Source organism: Coregonus lavaretus (genome assembly GCF_964263955.1).
Source record: "Coregonus lavaretus genome assembly, contig: HAP1_SCAFFOLD_1193, whole genome shotgun sequence".
Classification (NCBI taxonomy): domain Eukaryota; kingdom Metazoa; phylum Chordata; class Actinopteri; order Salmoniformes; family Salmonidae; genus Coregonus; species Coregonus lavaretus.
The window spans coordinates 31,660-56,519 of NW_028156820.1; the positions used below are offsets into that span (position 1 = coordinate 31,660).

General features: G+C 43.9%; 1 protein-coding gene across 1 annotated transcript; it reads left to right on the forward strand.

Moving 5' to 3' along the window:
* The first annotated feature begins 9,963 nt into the window (after positions 1–9,963).
* LOC311119666 (tripartite motif-containing protein 16-like) lies at positions 9,964–22,380 on the forward strand. Its single transcript, XM_084194335.1, has 6 exons — positions 9,964–10,631; positions 11,050–11,145; positions 20,084–20,317; positions 20,434–20,593; positions 20,719–20,778; positions 21,015–22,380. Exons 1-6 carry the CDS (start codon positions 10,035–10,037, stop codon positions 21,524–21,526), a joined length of 1,659 nt encoding a protein of 552 aa, XP_084050461.1. The 5' UTR covers positions 9,964–10,034; the 3' UTR covers positions 21,527–22,380.
* The last annotated feature ends 2,480 nt before the right edge of the window (positions 22,381–24,860 follow it).

Sequence of the window (24,860 nt, forward strand, 5' to 3'; positions counted from 1 at the left end):
GCCGAAATCATGATCCCGAGAAATCGCCGATCTTCACTCCTCCAAATCGCCAAATTCTTCCCCATTGGCACAAAAACAGCTTTCTCTGCTTCTGTCATCATTTCTCCTATATGCTTCTGCTCATAGTCTTCAGAAACCAACAAGGTCACATGTGGCACATTCTTCTCAATGTCAAATACTTTATCCAGATAATCGTCTGTGTTTATCTTCATAGCTGCTCCTTGTGGTCCTAAAATTATGCAACAAGAGTTGAGTTGAACTTTCTTTGGTTGCTGACTCAACCATTCCTCTGAGTTCGATTGGGCAGCATTCTTGAAATACTTGAGCGTACAATGAAATGGATATTCTGGAAGCCTCACATCTGGCATGTTTGCTACAATGAATTTCTCCCATATCTTAGCCTGCTTCAAAAAATCTGCACTGAGATTTCCAATCCAAAATACTGAAGAAGAGTCAATCTCTGTCATCATCAACAATTAGTAAACCTTTTCTTTTGGCACTTCTACCAGACTTTCAGCTCCCTCCAAAGATGTTCTATTGGGTTCAGGTCTGGAGACTGGCTAGGCCACTCCAGGACCTTGAGATGCTTCTTACGGAGCCACTCCTTAGTTGCCCTGGCTGTGTGTTTCGGGTCGTTATCATGCTGGAAGACCCAGCCACGACCCATCTTCAATGCTCTTACTGAGGGAAGGAGGTTGTTGGCCAAGATCTCGCGATACATGGCCCCATCACATTGTATGATTTTTAAGTATTTAATTTGCATTTTATTGCATGACATAAGTATTTGATCACCTACCAACCAGTAAGATTCCGGCTCTCACAGACCTGTTAGTTTTTCTTTAAGAAGCACTCCTGTTCTCCACTCATTAAATACTGGTTCTTGGCCAACAACCTCCTTTTAAACCAATTAATTAATAAACCCCAAAAACTAATAATACAGGTAATGAGTGGAGAACAGGAGGGCTTCTTAAAGAAAAACTAACAGGTCTGTGAGAGCCGGAATTCTTACTGGTTGGTAGGTGATCAAATACTTATGTCATGCAATAAAATGCAAATTAATTACTTAAAAATCATACAAAAATCATACAATGTGATTTTCTGGATTTTTGTTTTAGATTCCGTCTCTCACAGTTGAAGTGTACCTATGATAAAAATTACAGACCTCTACATGCTTTGTAAGTAGGAAAACCTGCAAAATCGGCAGTGTATCAAATACTTGTTCTCCCCACTGTATATATTATATCCTGTAAGGGAAAGTAGGTTTTGTGGATAGAACAGTACTGGCCTTAATTGGACTGGATCCGGGGAAGCACACGCTGTCGCGTGACGCACTGGTCAGCACCTCCTCTCTCTCTCTGTCTCCTCCTTCTCATCTCTCACATCACAGGAGAACAAAAGAAACGGACAACAATTCAGTCTTTTATGCATACCTATGTTCACATTTGCACTAAGAAATAAGCAAGCAGCTTAACTCAGGAATATTATAAATAGCGCAATAACATTTTATTTTATTTATTTATTTAATTATTTTTTATTTTTAATCCGTCAACATATCTTCTCATTTATAAATTCAATGTATCTCAATCAAATAGTTTGATAGGTAAGCAACAGCCACTTATCAAACAGAATACTTTATCCGTGTGTATTCAAAGTCTCCCCCTTTCTTCTCTGTCTGCAGCACTAAGTCTGCGTGTCACAGCAGCTCAGTGCAGGCAGGGGAGTGGCACACTCGCTCCGCTCAACTTTAAATTCCTAAAATCCCACACATGCGCAGCTCATTCACCAGTGCGATTTCATGGTGAGAGGAGCTCCGGCAAGCAACTCTCTCCAAACAGCAGACAGTAGACAGACCAGTTGTCCCTCCGTTTTTTCCAACACAGACAAACAGTAACACTGAACAAAACGCACAAACCAACACAAAACATAAAACACAAATCCTACTTCGAAGTTTCTTATCTTCACTTATTCTAATCTGCAGATTTATCGTTATTTTCTGATCCATTACAAATCATCTCTATACAATTATAACGTCCTCCCAGGGTGCTCATAGTTTTTAACATTTATGGAAATGTTCTCTCAAATAGAGACTCATAAGGTTTTAACCGTAAGTCCTCCCGAGGGGCTCATGTATTTTTAACAATGTTTTTAAAAACGTTCTCTCAAATAGAGACTCATAAGGTTTAACCTTAACTAACATATTTCCTTACAAAAACTAAAACCCCTGTTCTCAACCAAAACATATATATGTATGTATCTCTAACATAAATGTTATCATAGCATGAGTCGACACACAGCTGGAACACAACAGAGACCTCTTTAATTTTGCTCACACACATAGGCTCTCTCTCTCACACACACACAATTCAACAAGAATGCATCCGTTCATACAATGCTCTAAAGCATGCTTACGTCGCTCCTTTTTTCCTTTATATTCCTTCCTAAATTTCTGCTACCTTGAGTTGCAGATATTCAATGAGAGGCTACATCGGACATATACCTCGTCAACTATATTCCGAGAGGTAACATGCAATTGAATGTATATTCTACAATCTCACAGTTCCCAGAACTGACCCGAAAATCAACCTGGTGAATTGACAGGATTTGTGGCCCATCTTAATGATCGCCTCTTTGAGGGCTTCCGTAGATCAGCGATGTCCTAACAGTATACTTTTTCCCTTATTTCCTCGTCTGATTCCTTCATTCTATTCCTGGACACATTCTATTCAAGCCAAATATCCCTGTGCCCAGTGTTATCAATTCCTATAGACACTCCCCCCTGTTTGCGTTGTTTTCAACGCAAACAAAGGTAGAAATTTAGAACGGAAACCTATCACACAGCAAACAGCATGGCACACACAGGTCCGTCACGGTGCGTTCCCCCAACGCACACACACAGCCACACGAACTGACCAGCGCCCAAAGTTGTGAGAAAGCTCACCTTATCTGCCGGCGTCTTGAGCAGGAGTTACTTCGTAGCCCATGAATGGAACGAGGAAGAGACGCAACACGTCCCAAAAATCCTCGTCGCCATTTAATGTGGTGTCAAAACAATGATGCTGACATGCTGTGATGACAAGAAATCCGCTGACACTGTCCTTGATTATAATGGTTTATTACATCAAAGATTACAGTATCAATTTACAGACTCCTGCAGAAATCCGGAGAACAACTGACCCAATCTCTAATATGTTATTCTCCCCGTCCTTTGTTCAAAACATGGTATTTATATCCTATGTAACATAATATGGCGTGATTTTAATAGACCAATCCCTGGCCTCTACATAGCAGACTCTCCTCTGTTTTAGGGGGCCCCTATAGTAATGTTTTCCAGATGTTTCCGCAAGCAGAGCCAAGTTCCTCTAACACACCATTTGCAAACGTCAGCAAAATCATAGACTTTCAGATACTACAAAACATTGAAGATACAGTGGGGAGAACAAGTATTTGATACACTGCCGATATTGCAGGTTTTCCTACTTACAAAGCATGTAGAGGTCTGTACTTTTTATCATAGGTACACTTCAACAGTGAGAGACGGAATCTAAAACAAATATCCAGAAAATCACATTGTATGATTTTTAAGTAATTAATTTGCATTTTATTGCATGACATAAGTATTTGAAACATCAGAAAAGCAGAACTTTATATTTGGTACAGAAACCTTTGTTTGCAATTACAGAGATCATACGTTTCCTGTAGGTCTTGACCAGGTTTGCACACACTGCAGTAGGGATTTTGGCCCACTCCTCCATACAGACCTTCTCCATATCCTTCAGGTTTTCTGGCTGTCGCTGGGCAATACGGACTTTCAGCTCCCTCCAAAGATTTTCTATTGGGTTCAGGTCTGGAGACTGGCTAGGCCACTCCAGGACCTTGAGATGCTTCTTACGGAGCCACTCCTTAGTTGCCCTGGCTGTGTGTTTCGGGTCGTTGTCATGCTGGAAAACCCAGCCACGACCCATCTTCAATGCTCTTACTGAGGGAAGGAGGTTGTTGGCCAAGATCTCGCGATACATGGCCCCATCCATCCTCCCCTCAATACGGTGCAGTCGTCCTGTCCCCTTTGCAGAAAAGCATCCCCAAAGAATGATGTTTCCACCTCCATGCTTCACGGTTGGGATGGTGTTCTTGGGGTTGTACTCATCCTTCTTCTTCCTCCAAACACGGCGTGTGGAGTTTAGACCAAAAAGCTCTATTTTTGTGTCATCAGACCACATGACCTTCTCCCATTCCTCCTCTGGATCATCCAGATGGTCATTGGCAAACTTCAGACGGGCCTGGATATGCGCTGGATTGAGCAGGGGGACCTTGCGTGCGCTGCAGGATTTTAATCCATGATGGCGTAGTATGTCACTAATGGTTTTCTTTGAGACTGTGGTCCCAGCTCTCTTCAGGTCATTGACCAGGTCCTGCCATGTAGTTCTGGGCTGATCCCTCACCTTCCTCATGATCATTGATGCCCCACGAGGTGAGATCTTGCATGGAGCCCCAGACCGAGGGTGATTGACCGTCATCTTGAACTTCTTCCATTTTCTAATAATTGCGCCAACAGTTGTTGCCTTCTCCCCAAGCTGCTTGCCTATTGTCCTGTAGCCCATCCCAGCCTTGTGCAGGTCTACAATTGTATCCCTGATGTCCTTACACAGCTCTCTGGTCTTGGCCATTGTGGAGAGGTTGGAGTCTGTTTGATTGAGTGTGTGGACAGGTGTCTTTTATACAGGTAACGAGTTCAAACAGGTGCAGTTAATACAGGTAATGAGTGGAGAACAGGAGGGCTTCTTAAAGAAAAACTAACAGGTTTGTGAGAGCCGGAATTCTTACTGGTTGGTAGGTGATCAAATACGTATGTCATGCAATAAAATGCAAATTAATTACTTAAAAATCATACAAAAATCATACAATGTGATTTTCTGGATTTTTGTTTTAGATTCTGTCTCTCACAGTTGAAGTGTACCTATGATAAAAAGTACAGACCTCTACATGCTTTGTAAGTAGGAAAACCTGCAAAATCGGCAGTGTATCAAATACTTGTTCTCCCCACTGTAGTAGTAGGGCTCACGTAATGAGTAAAGTTAATATGATTAATTGCTAGACCTACTTGGCAGAGAGACACATAAGAGAATATCTAGACAATGAATTTATATCTGAACTTTCGACAATTGTTGTTCTCTACTGAACACAGCCTGGGCACACACACACACACACACACACACACACACACACACACACACACACACACACACTTTACAATGACAGACAGGTGAGCAACTACACTACATAGAACAAGAGATAACCAAATTATACCAATCTTTTGTTGTGTGTGTGTGTGTGTTTGTGTGAATGTATGGACAGTGGAGGAGGTTTATATAAAATCATTTCTAACAACATTACCCCTGTTTAACACCTTAAATATGGGCCATTACCCATCTATCGAGCTATCTGTAGCTAGCTAAACAAAGCTAACTAGTAGCTAGCTAACGCTAGCTAACCAAGCTAGCTAGCTAGCTGATCGTTTTGTGAACAGAACTCGTGAACATCGCATTCAGATTTGCTTTTTTATTTTATTTTATTTATAAAATATATTATTTGTTGCAAACTGACTAAGTAGATATCTAAAAGTATTTAGTCAGCCACCAATTGAGCAAGTTCTTCCACTTAAAAAGATGAGAGAGGCCTGTAATTTTCATCATAGGTACACGTCAACTATGACAGACAAATTGAGGAAAACAAATCCAGAAAATCACATTGTAGGATATTTAATGAATTTATTTGCTAATTATGGTGGAAAATAAGTATTTGGTCACCTTCAAACAAGCAAGATTTCTGGCTCTCACAGACCTGTAACTTCTTCTTTAAGAGGCTCCTCTGTCCTCCACTCGTTACCTGTATTAATGGCACCTGTTTGAACTTGTTATCAGTATAAAAGACACCTGTCCACAACCTCAAACAGTCACACTCCAAACTCCACTATGGCCAAGACCAAAGAGCTGTCAAAGGACACCAGAAACAAAATTGTAGACCTGCACCAGGCTGGGAAGACTGAATCTGCAATAGGTAAGCAGCTTGGTTTGAAGAAATCAACTGTGGGAGCAATTATTAGGAAATGGAAGACATACAAGACCACTGATAATCTCCCTCGATCTGGAGCTCCAGATCGTGGGGTCAAAATGATCACAAGAACGGTGAGCAAAAATCCCAGAACCACACGGGGGGACCTAGTGAATGACCTGCAGAGAGCTGGGACCAAAGTAACAAAGCCTACCATCAGTAACACACTACGCCGCCAGGGACTCAAATCCTGCAGTGCCAGATGTGTCCCCCTGCTTAAGCCAGTACATGTCCAGACCCGTCTGAAGTTTGCTAGAGTGCATTTGGATGATCCAGAAGAGGATTGGGTGAATGTCATATGGTCAGATGAAACCAAAATAGAACTTTTTGGTAAAAACTCAACTCGTCGTGTTTGGAGGACAAAGAATGCTGAGTTGCATCCAAAGAACACCATACCTACTGTGAAGCATGGGGGTGGAAACATCATGCTTTGGGGCTGTTTTTCTGCAAAGGGACCAGGACGACTGATCCGTGTAAAGGAAAGAATGGGGCCATGTATCGTGAGATTTTGAGTGAAAACCTCCTTCCATCAGCAAGGGCATTGAAGATGAAACGTGGCTGGGTCTTTCAGCATGACAATGATCCAAAACACACCGCTCGGGCAACGAAGGAGTGGCTTCGTAAGAAGCATTTCAAGGTCCTGGAGTGGCCTAGCCAGTCTCCAGATCTCAACCCCATAGAAAATCTTTGGAGGGAGTTGAAAGTCCGTGTTGCCCAGCGACAGCCCCAAAACATCACTGCTCTAGAGGAGATCTGCATGGAGGAATGGGCCAAAATACCAGCAACAGTGTGTGAAGACTTACAGAAAACGTTTGACCTGTGTCATTTCCAACAAAGGGTTTATAACAAAGTATTGAGAAACTTTTGTTATTGACCAAATACTTATTTTCCACCATAATTTGCCAATAAATTCATAAAAAATCCTACAATGTGATTTTCTGGATTTTTTTTTCTAATTTTGTCAGTCATAGTTGACGTGTACCTATGATGAAAATTACAGGCCTCTCTCATCTTTAAGTGGGAGAACTTGCACAATTGGTGGCTGACTAAATACTTTTTTTCCCCACTGTATACACTGCTCAAAAAAATAAAGGGAACAATTAAACAACACAATGTAACTCCAAGTCAATCACACTTCTGTGAAATCAAACTGTCCACTTAGGAAGCAACACTGATTGACAATAAATTTCACATGCTGTTGTGCAAATGGAATAGACAACAGGTGGAAATTATAGGCAATTAGCAAGACACCCCCAATAAAGGACTGGTTTTGCAGGTGATGACCACAGACCACTTCTCAGTTCCTATGCTTCCTGGCTGATGAATGCTGGCGGTGCTTTCACTCTAGTGGTAGCATGAGACGGAGTCTACAACCCGCACAAGTGGCTCAGGTAGTGCAGCTCATCCAGGATGGCACATCAATGCGAGCTGTGGCAAGAAGGTTTGCTGTGTCTGTCAGCGTAGTATCCAGAGCATGGAGGCGCTACCAGGAGACAGGCCAGTACATCAGGAGACGTGGAGGAGGCCGTAGGAGGGCAACAACCCAGCAGCAGGACCGCTACCTCCGCCTTTGTGCAAGGAGGAGCAGGAGGAGCACTGCCAGAGCCCTGCAAAATGACCTCCAGCAGGCCACAAATGTGCATGTGTCTGCTCAAACGGTCAGAAACAGACTCCATGAGGGTGGTATGAGGGCCCAACGTCCACAGATGGGGGTTGTGCTTACAGCCCAACACCGTGCAGGACGTTTGGCATTTGCCAGAGAACACCAAGATTGGCAAATTCGCCACTGGCGCCCTGTGCTCTTCACAGATGAAAGCAGGTTCACACTGAGCACATGTAACAGACGTGACAGAGTCTGGAGATGCCGTGGAGAATGTTCTGCTGCCTGCAACATCCTCCAGCATGACCGGTTTGGCAGTGGGTCAGTCATGGTGTGGGGTGGGTCAGTCATGGTGTGGGGTGGCATTTCTTTGGGGGGCCGCACAGCCCTCCATGTGCTCGCGAGAGGTAGCCTGATTGCCATTAGGTACCAAGATGAGATTCTCAGACCCCTTGTGAGACCATATGCTGGTGTGGTTGGCCCTGGGTTCCTCCAAATGCAAGACAATGCTAGACCTCATGTGGCTGGAGTGTGTCAGCAGTTCCTGCAAGAGGAAGGCATTGATGCTATGGACTGGCCCGCCCGTTCCCCAGACCTGAATCCAATTGAGCACATCTGGGACATCATGTCTCGCTCCATCCACCAATGCCACGTTGCACCACAGACTGTCCAGGAGTTGGCGGATGCTTTAGTCCAGGTCTGGGAGGAGATCCCTCAGGAGACCATCCGCCACCTCATCAGGAGCATGCCCAGGCGTTGTAGGGAGGTCATACAGGCACGTGGAGGTCACACACACTACTGAGCCTCATTTTGACTTGTTTTAAGGACATTACATCAAAGTTGGATCAGCCTGTAGTGTGGTTTTCCACTTTAATTTTGAGTGTGACTCCAAATCCAGACCTCCATGGTTGATAAATTTGATTTCCATTGATAATTTTTGTGTGATTTTGTTGTCAGCACAATCAACTATGTAAAGAAAAAAGTATTAAAAATATTATTTCATTCATTCAGATATAGGATGTGTTATTTTAGTGTTCCCTTAATTTTTTTGAGCAGTGTATATATACACACACACACTCCGGACTCTAACATTGCTCGTCCCAATCTTTTTAAATTTCTTAATTCCATTCCTTTACTTTTTAGATTAGTAGGTATTGTTAGTTATTACTGCACTGTTGGAGCCAGGAACACAAGCATTTCGCTACACCCGCAATAACATCTGCTAAATATGTGTATGCGACCAATAAAATGTGATTTGATTTTTGAAAGTGTTCCATAATTCTCAATCCACGTTGCGTTGTGCCTAAGAACAGCTCTTAGCTGTGGTACTGTATATTGGCCATATACCACACCTCCTCAGGCCTTATTGCTTAATTTAAACAAGTAAGTGTATTATAAGGCATTATAAAGGTCATTAAAATAATTACACATATGTAGTTCATAGAAACTGTTATCCTTTATATATTCTAACAACTCGCATTTTATGATTCATTATTTCATTTGTTCCATGTTAAGGGCTCTAACCTAGGAATGTTGTGGAAAATAACCACTATACTTTATTACAAATAAGGTCTTACAGAGTTTTTGTTGCATCAAGAAATGACTTTATTCAAGTTTTCAACAAAGCCGATACCAGTCTGCAGATTGGCACACCGTTCTTACGGTCTCCCTCCATCTTATATAGTCCTCTTCAGTTTTCCCGCTATTTTATTGCCCCGCCCACTTCCTTTGTCTCTGAGAGCGGCTAAACTCAACTTTCATTAAATTCAGAGTTCTACAATCAATCAATCCTTATCTTACAAAAACACTCATGTTTAGTTTAAACTCTGTTCAACCCTGGCTCTTTTCACTGTGTTTGAAGACAAAAACAAATGGCCCCAAGCTAGTTTCAGTCTCTCATCAGATAAGACAGCCATGGATTTAAGTAAGAGCAAGCACTCTGACCCTAGGGCAGATTCCCGCTCTACTCACCCACACAGTGAAATTAAATGACCCAATACAATTCCTGGCCCAGTAACAAAGAATTCTAACATTATGCTCTTGATTAACCCAGTTCTACCTCATAGTCCATTAAACTTTACAATTTATTAATAATAATTCACCACAGGAACAAAACTATTTGTCTCTCTCTTGCTGTTGCATGCCGTCCCTCTCTCTCTTCTTCCATTCCTCAAACCTCTCCCTCCCTCCCTCCCTCCCTCCTTCTAACCCCACCCCTCTGGCACAACCAGGAAGTCCATCCCTCTCCACAAACTCTCTTCTGTGGAAACAAAACTGATCTGAGTCTCTGTGTCGTCTGTCTGTGTGAGAGTGAACAGCCGTCCAAATGGCTCATCAGGGTGTTCTGCTGGACCAGGACCAGTTCTGTTGTTCTGTCTGTCTGGATCTACTGAAGGAGCCGGTCACTACTGCCTGTGGACACAGTTACTGTAGGCGCTGTATTGAGGGCTGCTGGGATCAGGATGTTCTGAAAGGGGTCTATAGCTGTCCTCAGTGCAGACAGACCTTCACTCCAAGGCCTACTCTGAGGAAAAATAACATGTTGGCTGAAGTGGTGGAGAAACTGAAGAAGACAGGACTCCAGGCTGCTCCCCCTCCTGCTCTGTGCTATGCTGGACCTGGAGATGTGGCATGTGATTTCTGCACTGGGACCAGAAAGCAGAAAGCCCTCATGTCTTGTCTGGCATGTCTGGCCTCTTACTGTGAGACTCACCTCCAACCTCACTATGAATTTCCTGCTTTCAAGAAGCACAAGCTGGTCAGAGCAACCACACAACTACAGGAGAAGATCTGCTCTGATCATGACAAACTGCTGGAGGTTTTCTGTCGTACCGATCAACAGTGTATCTGTATGCTGTGTACAATGGATGAACATAAAGGCCATGAAACAGTGTCAGCTGCAGCAGAGAGGACTGAGAAACAGGTAAGACCAGAACTACTTGTTGGTGACTTTCTGATAAACAAAGACTTAAAGATACAGTAGGAACTAAAGCTCTTTCAATATGAGAGAATTCAAATCAAATTGATCCTCAGCAGAACAAATATGAACACAAACCTTGAGTATATTGAGTTTGCTCTAAATCTATCACCATTATCTAAAATCACTATTATCATTCTGAATGCCATTTTATGAGTCCAAAGTAAAGTCTCAACCCCTTGATACATGTACGTCTACCATAACTATAATCATTCACATAGCAACATAAAAATATATAATATTGGAAAGGGACTTCCTCAAGATTTTAGACCTTTCTCCCTATGTGCCCTATGTCCCATTACTATACAATTGATATAGTGGACAAATAAAGCTTGATAGCTCATTGAAGAGTGATTCTCCACAGAGGCAGCTGGGGATGAGTCAGCAGAAGGTCCAGCAGAGATTCCAGGAGAGAGAGAAGGAGCTGAAGGAGCTCCAACAGGCTGTGGAGTCTCTCAAGGTGAGTATTGTTGACCAGAGGAGAGGCATAATTTCACTTCTCTCCTCCAGTCAGAGAGAGAGAGAGGGAGAGAGGCCCGTCTCCAATCCCACTGGCTCCACTGTTGGGAACAGGCTGTCTGGACCCCTTTCAGAGAATAGACTACCTAATGTAACCAGCGGAATATGAACCCAGGTCTACCATGGGAGAAACCAACATCTTGACCATTCCCTATTGGGCCGTGGGCCAACACTAATATTTTGAAGTCGCAGGCGGGGCTACATCGTCACATAACCTTGAGTAACCATGACCGACTCATGTCCCCTATACATTAACATTTTTTACATTTTAGTCATTTAGCAGACACTCTTATCCAGAGCGACTTACAGTTAGTGAGTGCATACATTATTTTTTTTTCATACATGGAGCTCTAAATTCAATTAAATTCAAAAGGGCTTTATTGGCATGGGAAACATATGTTTACATTGCCAAAGCAAGAGAAATAGATAATAAACAAAAGTGAAATAAACAGTCAGAAATGAACAGGAAACATTACACTCACAAAATGTTCAAAGGAATAGAGACATTTCACATGTTATAATTCAAGTGAAAACAGAGTGAGCCATTCGCCAGACTGAGTTCTGGAGGTGAAATGGAAATGAATGAGGGAGAGTTATGTGAGGTAGAAGGTGTGGTGATGAGCTCAGAACCAGAGCCTGGCATCAATGGACATGATAAAGAAGAATCTGGTGCAGTAGGAGTTACATTTTTGGAGAAAGTGGATCCATACCTTTTGGTAGATCCATTTGTGGTTTAAGGTTGGTGGGAAAGGAGTTGCGTGCAGTTGAATCAGTGAAGGTAACCTGTAGTGGACTTGTGATATTTGTTTGTGTTTCTTCTGACCAGAGGGAGTGGGCGCTGCGTGTCACGCAACTTCGGTCAAGATCTGTTTCTTGCTTTGCTCTTAGGAACAGGGCACCATTGAAAGGAGTGATTTCTGGGGTAGCGTTAAGTGTGGAGGTGGAGCAATTCAAGTTGAAGTTTCCTGGTGTTTGTGATGCCCGCCGTTTGGTGTGACGCAGACCTGGTGGTGAGCGTGGTGAAACAGAGGAGTCACTGTCAGTCCTTTTGAGTTTTGGGTCTTTACCCGATAAAGTCATGTTAGGATATATCAGTTATCCTGTTAGAGCTTTTGTGCCGAATCCACTGCACTGATTCAGGTGCAACGTTTATGGTCATGTTGCAGCAGTTTGTAGGAGGGAGATTCCAAGATGTGGGAAGTGTGCTGGAGGGCATGGGATAGAGGATTGTGTAGTTTCGGTGGATAAAGTTGTGTGTCAACTGTTGGGATGCCCATGTTGCTGGGGATCTGAAGTGTCCAGTGCGAGAGAGGTAGGTTGAGGTGGCTTGAGTCAGAGTAGTGCAGAAGGTGTCGTATGCTGAGACAGTGAAGAAAGTAGAGGAGGATGTGTCAAGGGTGAGAGATCCTGAGAGGATCCCTGTGAGTAGTAGATCTGTGCCAGCACAGAGGGATAGGCCAACGAGTGATATATGCTTTAGTAAAGTTAGCTTCTTAGCGTTCATAGCAATGTTTATTAACTGTACTGCAGAAATGGAATGTATATCACAGAAAATAAATGTTGTGGTGGCAGCTGCAGAGAAGTATTTGGGCATTCGAGATTTGATTTCAGAAGAGTTACAGGGTGGTGTCCCGTCCTCCCAGGCCGTTGGCATGGTGCAGGAGCAGATAGGATCAAAGTAGTGGAATGGGGTAGTGGGTATTTAATGAGTGTAGGGTTAGTTGGAAGGGTGTTTTTTGTATTACTACAAAGTATAATGGATTGATATTATAGTCCAGTTGGGGCGGTAATGCAACATATTGGATACCAACCACCGTTTAACTCCAAAGAAGAAGAACCGTTAGATTATGGCTGTGTACAGAGTTGTAACGATGTCTCTGTCTCTCTCATTCCATCACTTTTACGGTAGTTGGTTTTGTGAGTCTCTGGTTATGAATGGGGTGCTGACAGACAATCTTTGATGGATATTTATAGAGCTCTGATCAGGACGACAATAAATTTTGGGTGTATAGTTTATGGAACAGCGGCAAAGAGAGAATCCAGTATAAAGCTTTAAGGATATGTATTGGTGCATTTAAATCAACATCTGTATGTGTCTTACTGGTGGAGGCAGGTGAGATGCCTTTGTATGTACGGATAGTAGGCGCACAGGAGCAGGCGTTTACGTTCCTGAATTTGATGTGCAGATATGTAGAAGACTAACAGATGAACTGTCAGTATACTCAGTTGAACTGTTGGCGATAATAGTTGCCCTCCAGTGGGTGGAGGACGTACAACCTGTTAGAATTATAGTATACTCCGATTCTTTGTCTGTATTGAATAGTTTATCATCTGGTAAATATAATAGGAGTTACCTGCTATTGGAGGTATTAATGTTATTATGGAGAATTGAGAGAATGGGTTTAGTAGTGAGATTCTGCTGGGTCACAGCACATTCGGGTGTGGAAAGGAATGAAATTGTAGACCAGTTAGCTAAAAGAGCTTTGAAACGAGATATAATTTATATTAATGTTCCACTGGGTAGAGGTGAGGACAAATGTAAGAACAGAGCCATTTTGATAGATGTGTGGCAGAAGAGATGGTACTCTGAGCACAAGGGCCGGCATTTACATGAATAGTTTACAGTTTTACAGAAAGGTCGATGGACCAAGATTCAAAGGTCAGATTAGGAAGGAAGAGGTGGTGTTTACTCAATTGCGCTTAGGACATTGATCTCGTCATTACATCTGGTTGGCAAGCATGGGAATGGTTTGTGTCTGGGGGGTACGGTCGATGAAACGTTGGAGCATGTGTTGTTATATTGTTGTAAGTATGTTGACGAGAGGGAAAGATTGAAGTGTAGGGTCATTGAGGTTGGGCGGGGTTGGGGGGGTTTGGATGGGATTTTGGGGATGGGGGAGGGTCTATTAGAAGTTAGTAGGGCTCTTCTTTATTTTCTCAGAAGAAATGAGTTAGGTAGGAGGATTTAGAAACCGTGATTGACCACACATTCCAGCACAGTAGGTGGTGGCATGCACCTTTAACGTTGGGTTGTGGACCGCCATTATATCATAGAAGAAGAAGTTGGTTGTGTGAGAGATTTGTGTTTCGTGAGGAGGGCTACTATTCTTTTTTCTTTTGGTTCTTGCGTATTTTCTGAATGTATTTTCTCATGGTGGAGGGTTTGTTTATTGGTTTCCACTGTTTATCGTTTAGAGTTGAGGGGGGAGTAGGGGTAGTTTGTTAGGGCGGCGTGATGGCCTCAACCGAGTGGAGAAGAAACGCTGTCGCTTCGGGTGCGTTCCGGAGAAAGGTGTGGAGGAAGTTTTGCTCATGGTCGGCGAACAGGTTGGAGCAGAACATCTGCACTCTGCATCCATAATGAACAATGCGGTGGTTGTGTTAATGAAAAAGGTTTGTCATCTTGCGAGTGGGATTTTTGTGAGGGGTGTGTTGGTGCAGATTTCGCCTCTTTCGACAAGAGTTGTGGTGGCTAATCTGCCTCCGTTTATTACTTACGAACAGACCGCAAGTAGTTGGTTAGTTTTGGTAAATTTGCAAGTGGTTTTCGTGTGCTCTCGGCTGGGTGCCAAGCGGAATCCGTTAAACATTTCTCTTTTCGTAGACAAGTGTTTGTTTCTTAACAAACTTCAAGGTTACACAGGGGAGGGGTGGAACACAGGGTTTGCTAGCACAGATAGTTTTCGGTGTTTCTAGTGTGGGGATCATCAGTTATAGGCTACAAGCAGCAATATGATTGATAGGTAGGACAGGTATTGAACCCCGGCCAAATAATCCCTACTCAGATGCGCTAACCTCAATCCTAGTAAACATGCATTATAAAAACCTTCTATATAAAATGATCTCATATTGGGAGTAAATAGCCTCTGAATAGAAAAGAAAAAACACTGCATCTTCCAGCCCACCAATAAATTATATAATGAAACCGTCGCGGTTAGCATATTTACCTCAACATGCCCCTCGCTTGCGTGAGAAGGCAGAGTGCTCGATGCTGGTTGATGAATTTGACAATTAATGTACTAGGAAAATACGTTTTTGTCGACCAGAGGTGACTGAATTAATGTTTAGGCTTATTGATAATCATTATAGTAATGAAGTATAATTTCAAAACATGACCATAAAAACAGGTAATAATAAACATGAATCATCATTATATTACTAAACAGTAATATGTTTTCAGTCCTTCCTCTTGCGTTAGCAGTGTGGAAAGGGACAGTAAAAAGCTCAGGCAGGAGTTTTCCTGTGAGGTGGAGTGGTGTTGTATCCAGGGAGAGAACTAAACTAATCTTCTGAAATGTCATTCATGGTCTTATGCTGCCATCTATTGGAAGTATTAAAAAACTGCAGTAGTACTGAATGAAGTGTATGTCCTTACTAAGTGTATATCCTTACTAAAGTAGTAATTACTTAGAATTGCAGAATATATGGAGCGGGTACCAGGAGGGAGGAGAGTAGAGCAGGGTCAAGTGGTGGTGTGCAGGCCGTGGAGAAAGCGGTGGTGGGGAGGGTTGCAGCTGGGCTACATGAGCTGAGGCAGGTTTCTGTAGGCTTGGTGGGCTCATCCCAGGAAAATTTGCCTGTAATTGGGGAAGAGGCACTGATCAGGGGGGAAGTGCAGGGGGGAAGAGACTGGAGATGAGGAGGACGGTACCGTGCCAATGGAGGAAGAGGAAGAGGGGGGAGGTGAGTCTGCGGGAGCGGAGGACAAGGCTGTCTCGTTTTCAGACGGTTCATTGGATTTAGTGTCCTCTCACCCAGGAAGCGGTATAGGCTGAGTGTATTGGGGGTTTGGTGGAAGGGGGCGCAGGTGCTGAGCCGTGGCACAAATATTTGTGCAGGGATAGCAAAAGAGGTGTGTAAGGGTAGGTTGTTAGTGGTTACAGCCAAAATCAATGACCTTGTCTTTGCTTTCCAAAATGTGTCTGCACCTAGTACAGGGCTCAGTTCTCTGTTTCACCAGGGCCCAGGCAGGTGTCCTATTGGAAATTCCATGTAAAGCTCTTCCAAGATGTCACTTTTTTCTCAAACTTCCAAGGCTTTTGGGAGGCTTCCTGTCAGTGGTGGGATGTAGGGAAAGCCCAGAGATAGATTTTCCGTGTTGAGAGAGATGGATGCTCCCAGCTCTTTCTTTTTTGGGTTGGGAAAACAGAGTGTGGAAACCAAGAAAATCCCTTGTTTTATGTTTGTCTGATGGGTGGGTAACTTCTGTTGTGGGGGAGATGAGGGAGCCTGATGGGTGGGTAACTTCTGTTGTGGGGGAGATGAGGGAGCCTGATGGGTGGGTAACTTCTGTTGTGGGGAGATGAGGGAGCCTGATGGGTGGGTAACTTCTGTTGTGGGGGAGATGAGGGAGCCTGATGGGTGGGTAACTTCTGTTGTGGGGAGATGAGGGAGCCTGATGGGTGGGTAACTTCTGTTGTCGGGAGATGAGGGAGCCTGATGGGTGGGTAACTTCTGTTGTGGGGAGATGAGGCCGCGGCTGTGGAGTTGTTCTCTGATTTATAGAGGGCAGAACTCTGTGATCCTGGGTGTTCTCAGGTTCTGCTCACAGACCTTTCCAAATTCTCTCTGTCACAGAGAAATAACATTTCCCTGGTTTTTCACAAACTCTCAGCTGCTGTCTCTCAGACGGTCTGCCTGTGGATTTTTATAAAAACTTCTGGGGAATTATTGGACAGGACTTCTGTTGCATCAGTGCGTCGGGGTGGGGGAGCTGCTGCTAAGCTGTAGACGGGCGGCTTTGACTCTCCTGCACAAAAAAAGGTGTTTTGAGCGACTTGACTTAAAGAACTGGAGGCCTGTGGCATTGCTCTGTTTGGACTATAAGGTCTTTACCAAGGTCCTCGCTAACAGACTCAAGTCCCACCTGGACTCTATTGTACACAAGGACCAAACGTACTGTGTACCAGGACGTTTGGTGTCTCATCTCCCTAGTGTCATACAGAGGGAGGGTTCTGATCATCAAGATCTTGGCGGCATCCTCCTTATGGCATAAATCGGCCATTCTCAACCCCCCGGTGTTCTGCTTGTGGACCTACAGCGCAATCTTTTTCAGGTCGGAGCATCACTGTCTGAGGGCGGCGGTGCTGTACCTGCCTGTCCAGGAGGGGGGACAAGGCCTGGTGGACCTGGAGAGCAGGGTGGCAGCATTCTGACTGGAATATGTTCCGGGATTCTTCAGATAGCATTGAGGAGTATACCACATCAGCCACTGGCTTCATCAATAAGTGCATCGATGACGTCATCCCCACAGTGACCGTACGTACATACCCCAACCAGAAGCCATGGATTACAGGCAACATCCGCACTGAGCTAAAGGGTAGAGCTGCCGCTTTCAAGGAGCGGGACTCTAACCCGGAAGCTTATAAGAAATCCCGCTATGCCCTCCGACGAACCGTCAAACACGCAAAGAGTCAATACAGGACTAAGATTGAATCGTACTACACCGGCTCTGACGCTCGTCGGATGTGGCAGGGCTTGAAAACTATTACAGACTACAAAGGGATGCACAGCCGCGAACTGCCCAGTGACACAAGCCTACCAGATGAGCTAATTCACTTCTATGCTCGCTTCGAGGCAAGCAACATTGAAGCATGCATGAGAGCATCAGCTGTTCCGGATGACTGTGATCACACTCTCCATAGCCGATGTGAGTAACACTTTTAAGCAGGTCAACATTCACAAGGCCGCAGGGTCAGACGGATTACCAGGACGTGTACTCCGAGCATGTGCTGACCAACTGGCAAGTGTCTTCACTGACATTTTCAACATGTCCCTGACTGAGTCTGTAATACCAACATGTTTCAAGCAGACCACCATAGTCCCTGTGCCCAAGAACACTAAGGTAACCTGCCTAAATGACTACCGACCCCTAGCACTCACGTCTGTAGCCATGAAGTGCTTTGAAAGGCTGGTCATGGCTCACATCAACACCATTATCCCAGAAACCCTAGACCCACTCCAATTTGCATACCGCCCCAACAGATCCACAGATGATGCAATCTCTATTGCACTCCTCACTGCCCTTTCCCACCTGGACAGGAGGAACACCTACATGAGAATGCTATTCATTGACTACAGCTCAGCGTTCAACACCATAGTGCCCTCAAAGCTCATCACTAAGCTAAGGATCCTGGGACTAAACACCTCCCTCTGCAACTGGATCCTGGACTTCCTGACGGGCCGCCCCCCAGGTGGTAAGGATAGGTAACAACACGTCTGCCACGCTGATCCTCAAAAAGGGGGCCCCTCAGGGGTGCGTGCTCAGTCCCCTCCTGTACTCCCTGTTCACCCATGACTGCATGGCCAGGCACGACTCCAACACCATCATTAAGTTTGCCAACGACACAACAGTGGTAGGCCTGATCACCGACAACGATGAGACAGGTCAGAGACCTGGTCGTGTGGTGCCAGGATAACAACCTCTCCCTCAACATGATCAAGACAAAGGAGATGATTGTGGACTACAGGAAAAAAAAGAGGACTGAGCACGCTCCCATTTTCATCGACGGGGCTGTAGTGGAACAGGTTGAGAGCTTCAAGTTCCTTGGTTTCCACATCACCAACGAACTATCATGGTCCAAACACACAAAGACAGTCGTGAAGAGGGCACGACAAAACCTATTCCACGTCAGGAGACTGAAAAGATTTGGCATGGGTCCTCAGATCCTCAAAATGTTCTACAGCTGCACCATCGAGAGCATCCTGACTGGTTGCATCACTGCCTGGTATGGCAACTACTCGGCCTCTGACCGCAAGGCACACCTGTTGAATTCGGCGCATGTGGCAAATAAAATTTGATTTGATGGGGCAGCAGGTAGCTTAGTGGTTAAGAGCGTTGTGGCAGTAACCGAAAGGTCGCTGGTTCTAATCCCCGAGCCGACTTGATGTAAAATCTGTCGATGTGCCCTTGAGCAAGGCACTTAACCCAAATTGCTCATGTAAGTCGCTCTGGATAAGAGCGTCTGCTAAATTACTTAAATTTAAAAAATATATATATATTTTTTATTTTTATTTAAATGTGATGTGCTCTGTTGAGGAGGGCTGGTGGTTTGGGGCTGGATCAGCAGCTCTTCATCATGCAGCAGGAGAGACTCAATACAGCAGGGGTCTCTGATTTCTATGCTGCAGTACTTAGGGCTGGAGCAGCCTGAGGAGGGGCCACCACCGTTTCCACCACTGCAAGTGACAGCAGAGACTGGGGACTGGCAGGAGAGTCCGGAGGACTTACTGACTTTTAACACTCTGAGCCTGGGGGAGTTTGAGGAGGTGGGGGGTAAGGTGCTGTACACCCTCAGTGTCAAGGTTAGACACATCAGGAGCTTAGCGGGAGTGAAGGGGCATCAGTGGCAGGGGGTTGTGGGGGCTGAGAGCATGGCAGGGTATAGGTGGAGGGTGCTCTATAAGCTCCCAGTGCTGGAAAGGTCAGGGGTCCTCCAGTGGAGGGTATTACATGGAGCCCTGGACACCAATAGCTGGTTGACGCCTTAGGCTTGAGTTTGAGTTGTACAAAATGATCAACAGTGTGGAGATGTTTCAGGAGGTATGGGGGCTCAGGGGTCTGTCTGTACGGCTGGAGAGGAGGGGTTGGATGGACGGTTGGAATGTGGTGCTGGATGGTGTATTGTACTGTGGTGATGGGTACTGTATAATGTGATTGTGTGGAGGTTGTGGTGTCACGCAATGTGTTTTTAGGAGGGGGGGTGTTACTTTAATGAGCCATCCTCATTACACTAAGACAAGTTAGTCTCTCTCTCTCTCTCTCTCTCTCTCTCTCTCTCTCTCTCTCTCTCTCTCTGTCTCTCTCTCTCTCTCTCTCTCTCTCTCTCTCTCTCTCTCTCTGTCTCTCTCTCTGTCTCTCTCTCTGTCTCTCTCAACAGTGCTCTGCACAGGCAGCAGTGGAGGACAGTGATAAGATCTTTACTGAGCTGATCCGCTCCATTGAGAGAAGGCGCTCTGAGGTGAAGGAGCTGATCAGAGCCCAAGAGAAGGCTCAAGTGAGTCAAGCTGAAGGACTCCTGGAGCAACTGGAGCAGGAGATAGCTGAGCTGAGGAAGAGAAGCACTGAGCTGGAGCAGCTCTCAAACACAGAGGATCACATCAATTTCCTCCAGGTAACTAAACTGCCTTGATACATGTGATATGAAATTAAAACTCTCAATCATTTGGTTCTGCTCTCTCTCTCGCTCTCTCTCTCTCCCTCCCTCCCTCTCTCTCTCTCTCTCCCCAGAGTTATCAGTCTCTCTCCAGTATCAGTGTTACTTCAGACTTACCCAGCATCGTTGTCCGTCCTCTTCAGTACTTTGGAGATGTGAGTAAGACTGTGTCTGAACTGAGAGAGAAACTAGAAGACGTCCTTAAAGGAGAATGGATCAAGATCTCCACTACAGGTGTGTTGAAAATAATAAGAACATCAACTTTAAACCATTGAAAGTTCCCTACTAGTCATATACATGTGGAATATGGTGTGATGATAACATTCCCTCTCTCTGTGAATGTGTCTGTGTGTCTGTAGTGAATATAGTGGATGTTGTACTGCCTCCAGAGCCCAAGACCAGAGAACAGTTCTTACAATGTGAGTCTCTTTATTCTGAAGTAACTAACAGTCTCTTTTTACTGACAATCCTAACAATCCCTCTAGAAATATATAGCAATAGTAGATCTAATCAAAGACTGGGTATCTATCTGACTCCTCATATTTCTCTGATTTGATCTCTGCTGTGCTCTAATCAAAGACAGGGTAGATACAGTATCTGACTTCACTTATTGTTCTAACTCCCCTCATTGGTCTCTGCTCTGCTCTTCTCCCAGATTCCTGTCAGCTCACACTGGACCCAAACACAGCACACAAACGCCTCTCTCTGTCTAAAGGGAACAGAAAGGTGACCTATACAGAACAAGTCCAACCATATCCTGATCATCCAGACAGATTCACAAACTACTTGATGGTTCTGTGTAGAGAGGGTCTGTCTGGACGCTGTTACTGGGAGGTGGAGTGGAGTGGGGAGAATGTTTATACAGCAGTCTCATATAAAGACATCAGCAGAACAGAGACAGATGGTGCATTTGGATACAATGACAAATCCTGGTGTTTAGTGTGCTCTAGTGGTGGTTATTGGTTCAGACACAATAATGTTGACACTAAAGTATCAGGCCCTCAGTCCTCCAGAGTAGGAGTGTACCTGGATCACAAGGCAGGTACTCTGTCCTTCTACAGTGTCTCTGACACAATGACCCTCCTCCACAGAGTCCAGACCACATTCACTCAGCCCCTCTATCCTGGGTTTTGTCTCTCTGGGACTGCTGAGCTGGTTAAACTGTAGTAGGGTCCACATAGATACTAGTCATGCTGGTGTAGTCTATAGCTGAGCTGGTTAAACTGTAGTAGGGTCCACATAGATACTAGTCATGCTGGTGTAGTCTATAGCTGAGCTGGTTAAACTGTAGTAGGGTCCACATAGATACTAGTCATGCTGGTGTAGTCTATAGCTGAGCTGGTTAAACTGTAGTAGGGTCCACATAGATACTAGTCATGCTGGTGGTGATGGTCCCCAGATGTGATGATTCATTCTGCTCTGTTTTTATGTACAATGATTTGATTGATTTGATCTTCAGAAGATGTTATGAATTACAATTCAATGCATTCATATTTTTTTAAGTGCAATGTTTTAATCTTATATATTCACATTAATCATGATGTATGCTGTTAATGTATGTTGGTTTTCATTCAGAACCATTGAAATGTTTTCTCAATTGGTTCTCTGTCTCAATGTCATTTTCCTCAGTATCATGGAACAGGTAGTGTTACTTACTTGCTAATTGAACTATATGGGCCGGTTTCCTGGACACAGATGAAGCCTAGTCCTAGATTAAAAAGCATGTTCAATGGAGATGTCCGGGAAACCGGCCCTAAATTTGGCATCTTTTATTCTGCCATACTGCTCAGTCAAGCAACATTAAACCTGTCCAGCAGGTGGTGCTGTTAACCAAACAATAAAAACAGCAGATATCTTGACTTGCCACTCAGTATATCAGTAATGTTCAGAATTGTACTTTAATATCATTGGAGATTGATGGTCTTTTTAATCCACTACCCAGAGTCAGGAACAGATGAAGTTAGATCTGCTACTGTTCAGTTATTAAATATGATTCATGGTGATGGGAAATAAAAAATACATCTAGTAGTAGTTTTCCTTTGCTATTTATTCCAAGGTGTGTCTTTAACTTGTAAATGGATTGTGTTGAAGCTGGCATGTGGTGTGGATGATAGAATAGAGTGAATAGAGGAGAGAAGAGAGGAGGAGAGGAGAACATAATATAGAAGACAGATAAGATAGAGAGAGAATTCATACCCAGGGGAGTTACTGACTCTGGCCCAAATGACACCCTGTTCCCTACGTAGTGCACTAGGCTACTTCTGACCAGATCTAAAGTAGTGCACTACATAGGGAATAGGGTGGAGATTGGAGATTTGCTCACTGTCATTAGAATGAAGATTTCCATCCAGGAGTTACTGTCTCTGTTCCAAATCTCTCCCTGTTCCCTACGTAGTGCACTAGGCTTCTTCTGACCAGATCTAAAGTAGTCTTCTAGATTTTACATGTTTTCTCCCTGTCATTAGAAAATGACAATATGGTAATGACTTTAGTGGTTTCCTCCCCCTTTGTTTTTATTGGTTCTGTGTTATGTGTGTTGTTGTGTTAGGTTTTCCCCCTGTGTTCCTAATTGAACATCCATTAACAATGAATCACAAACAAATTATGTTCCAGTTGTGTTTAGACAACTTCATGGCTGACATCCCCCAGTTCTGTTAAGACCCATTGAACTGGGTCACATTCTAAATGGTCACTTGTATTGATAGTCTGGGGTTAACCATACTGGAGGGTTTCTTTCTGCACACATATTCCCTCATCTCCAGAACTTTACCTGATGTCCTGTCTCTCTGTCTCTCTCTCTGTCTCTCTCTCTCTCTCTCTCTCTCTCTCTCTCTCTCTCTCTCTCTCTCTCTCTCTCTCTCTCTCTCTCTCTCTCTCCCTCAAACTGTATAGAAAGCAGACAACCTCAATATGGTTTCATTCCTGTAGTTATCAGGACACATGGGGTGTGGAACTATTATCTCCTTTCTAAGTTTGAACTTGTCCACTTCCCTTCATGGATTTAAAAGGAAAGGACTGGTATATGTAAACTCCCTCTACCCCATGCCAACACCAATCCAATGCTTTGACATTTGAGAGGAGTAGTGAAGGAATGATACACTTCAGGAGGAAGGAGAGATTATTGGGACACACCCATGGAGTGATGATAGAGGGATGTGAAAGAGGAGAGAGGTAATGGTTGGACTTGACTTATTTATTCTCTCATTAGACTTATTCTGTTTCAATAACATAATTGCATAACACAAAATAAGTACATTTAAGGAAGTATCCATGTATTATAGATTTTATAATCACTTTTGTACTATTTTCACAAGTATGTGGTAAAATCTCACAACTCTTAATACAAAACTCAAAACAGATCATCAAAAAGGCTGTTTTTTCAAAACTTTAAGCACATTTTCAATTGACTAAGTGCAACACACAAAGGAAGTATCCTTGTATTATATCTTAATATGTGAAATGCTCACTTCCTCCCATAAGAGTCATCAGTAGTTGATGTAGGGTTTCATCTGTCAAAAGGTAAATCACACCTGGTGACTTATGAGTTATAAATGTTATTACTGTGGAGTCACCATGATCAGGTTACTGTGGTGTGTGTGTGTGTGTTAGTCTTTGATTAGTTTAGTCATCAAGGCTGAGAGGATGTATCTATTTGAAAGGGTGTCCTGCTCTTTGATCAGACCAAATGGTTGTAAAGTCCTCAAGACAATAGAATGGTTGTCAGGCAGTGGAGTCTGGTGGGAGGAGCTATAGCAGGACAGGCTCATTGTGATGTCTGGAATGGAATAAATGGAACTCAGTCAAACATGTGGTTTCAGGTGTTTGTGTTTCATACCTTCCATTGATTCCATTCCAGCCATTACAATGAGCCCTTCCTCCTATAGCTCCTCCCACCAGCCTCCTCTGGTGTCAGACCTGCATGGTGCCTCAGAGTCTGTGTAGGAACTGTGAGGTGGGTGTGTTGGGAACATTATTCCCTATTTTTCAAAGTTCCACAATCTATTAATAGCAAGAGATGTGAATAAAAAAATCCGCAAATCATGGTTATTTTATTTATAACTAGAGAATGGGCTGATTCAAACAAGACCAAACATGCTTATTTTTAAAGTAAGGACATGTGCAAGAAAGGTTACTTGTAAAACTAAAATAACCAACACCCTTTCTTGTGATTGTAATATATATTACATTTACATTTACATTTTAGTCATTTAGCAGACGCTCTTATCCAGAGCGACTTACTGGAGCAATTAGGGTTAAGTGCCTTGCTCAAGGGCACATTTACGTCATTTAGCAGACGCTCTAGTCCAGAGCGACTCACAAATTGATGCATTCACCCTATAGCCAGTGGGATAACCACTTTACAAAAAAGTATTCCTTAAAGAGGTGGGGTTTCAAATGTCTCCGGAAGGTGGTGAGCGACTCCGCTGTGTGTGAGGGTGGGGGGGGGGGTGGGGGGGGGGGGTAGAAGGATTACTTTATCCTATCCCAGGTATTCCTTAAA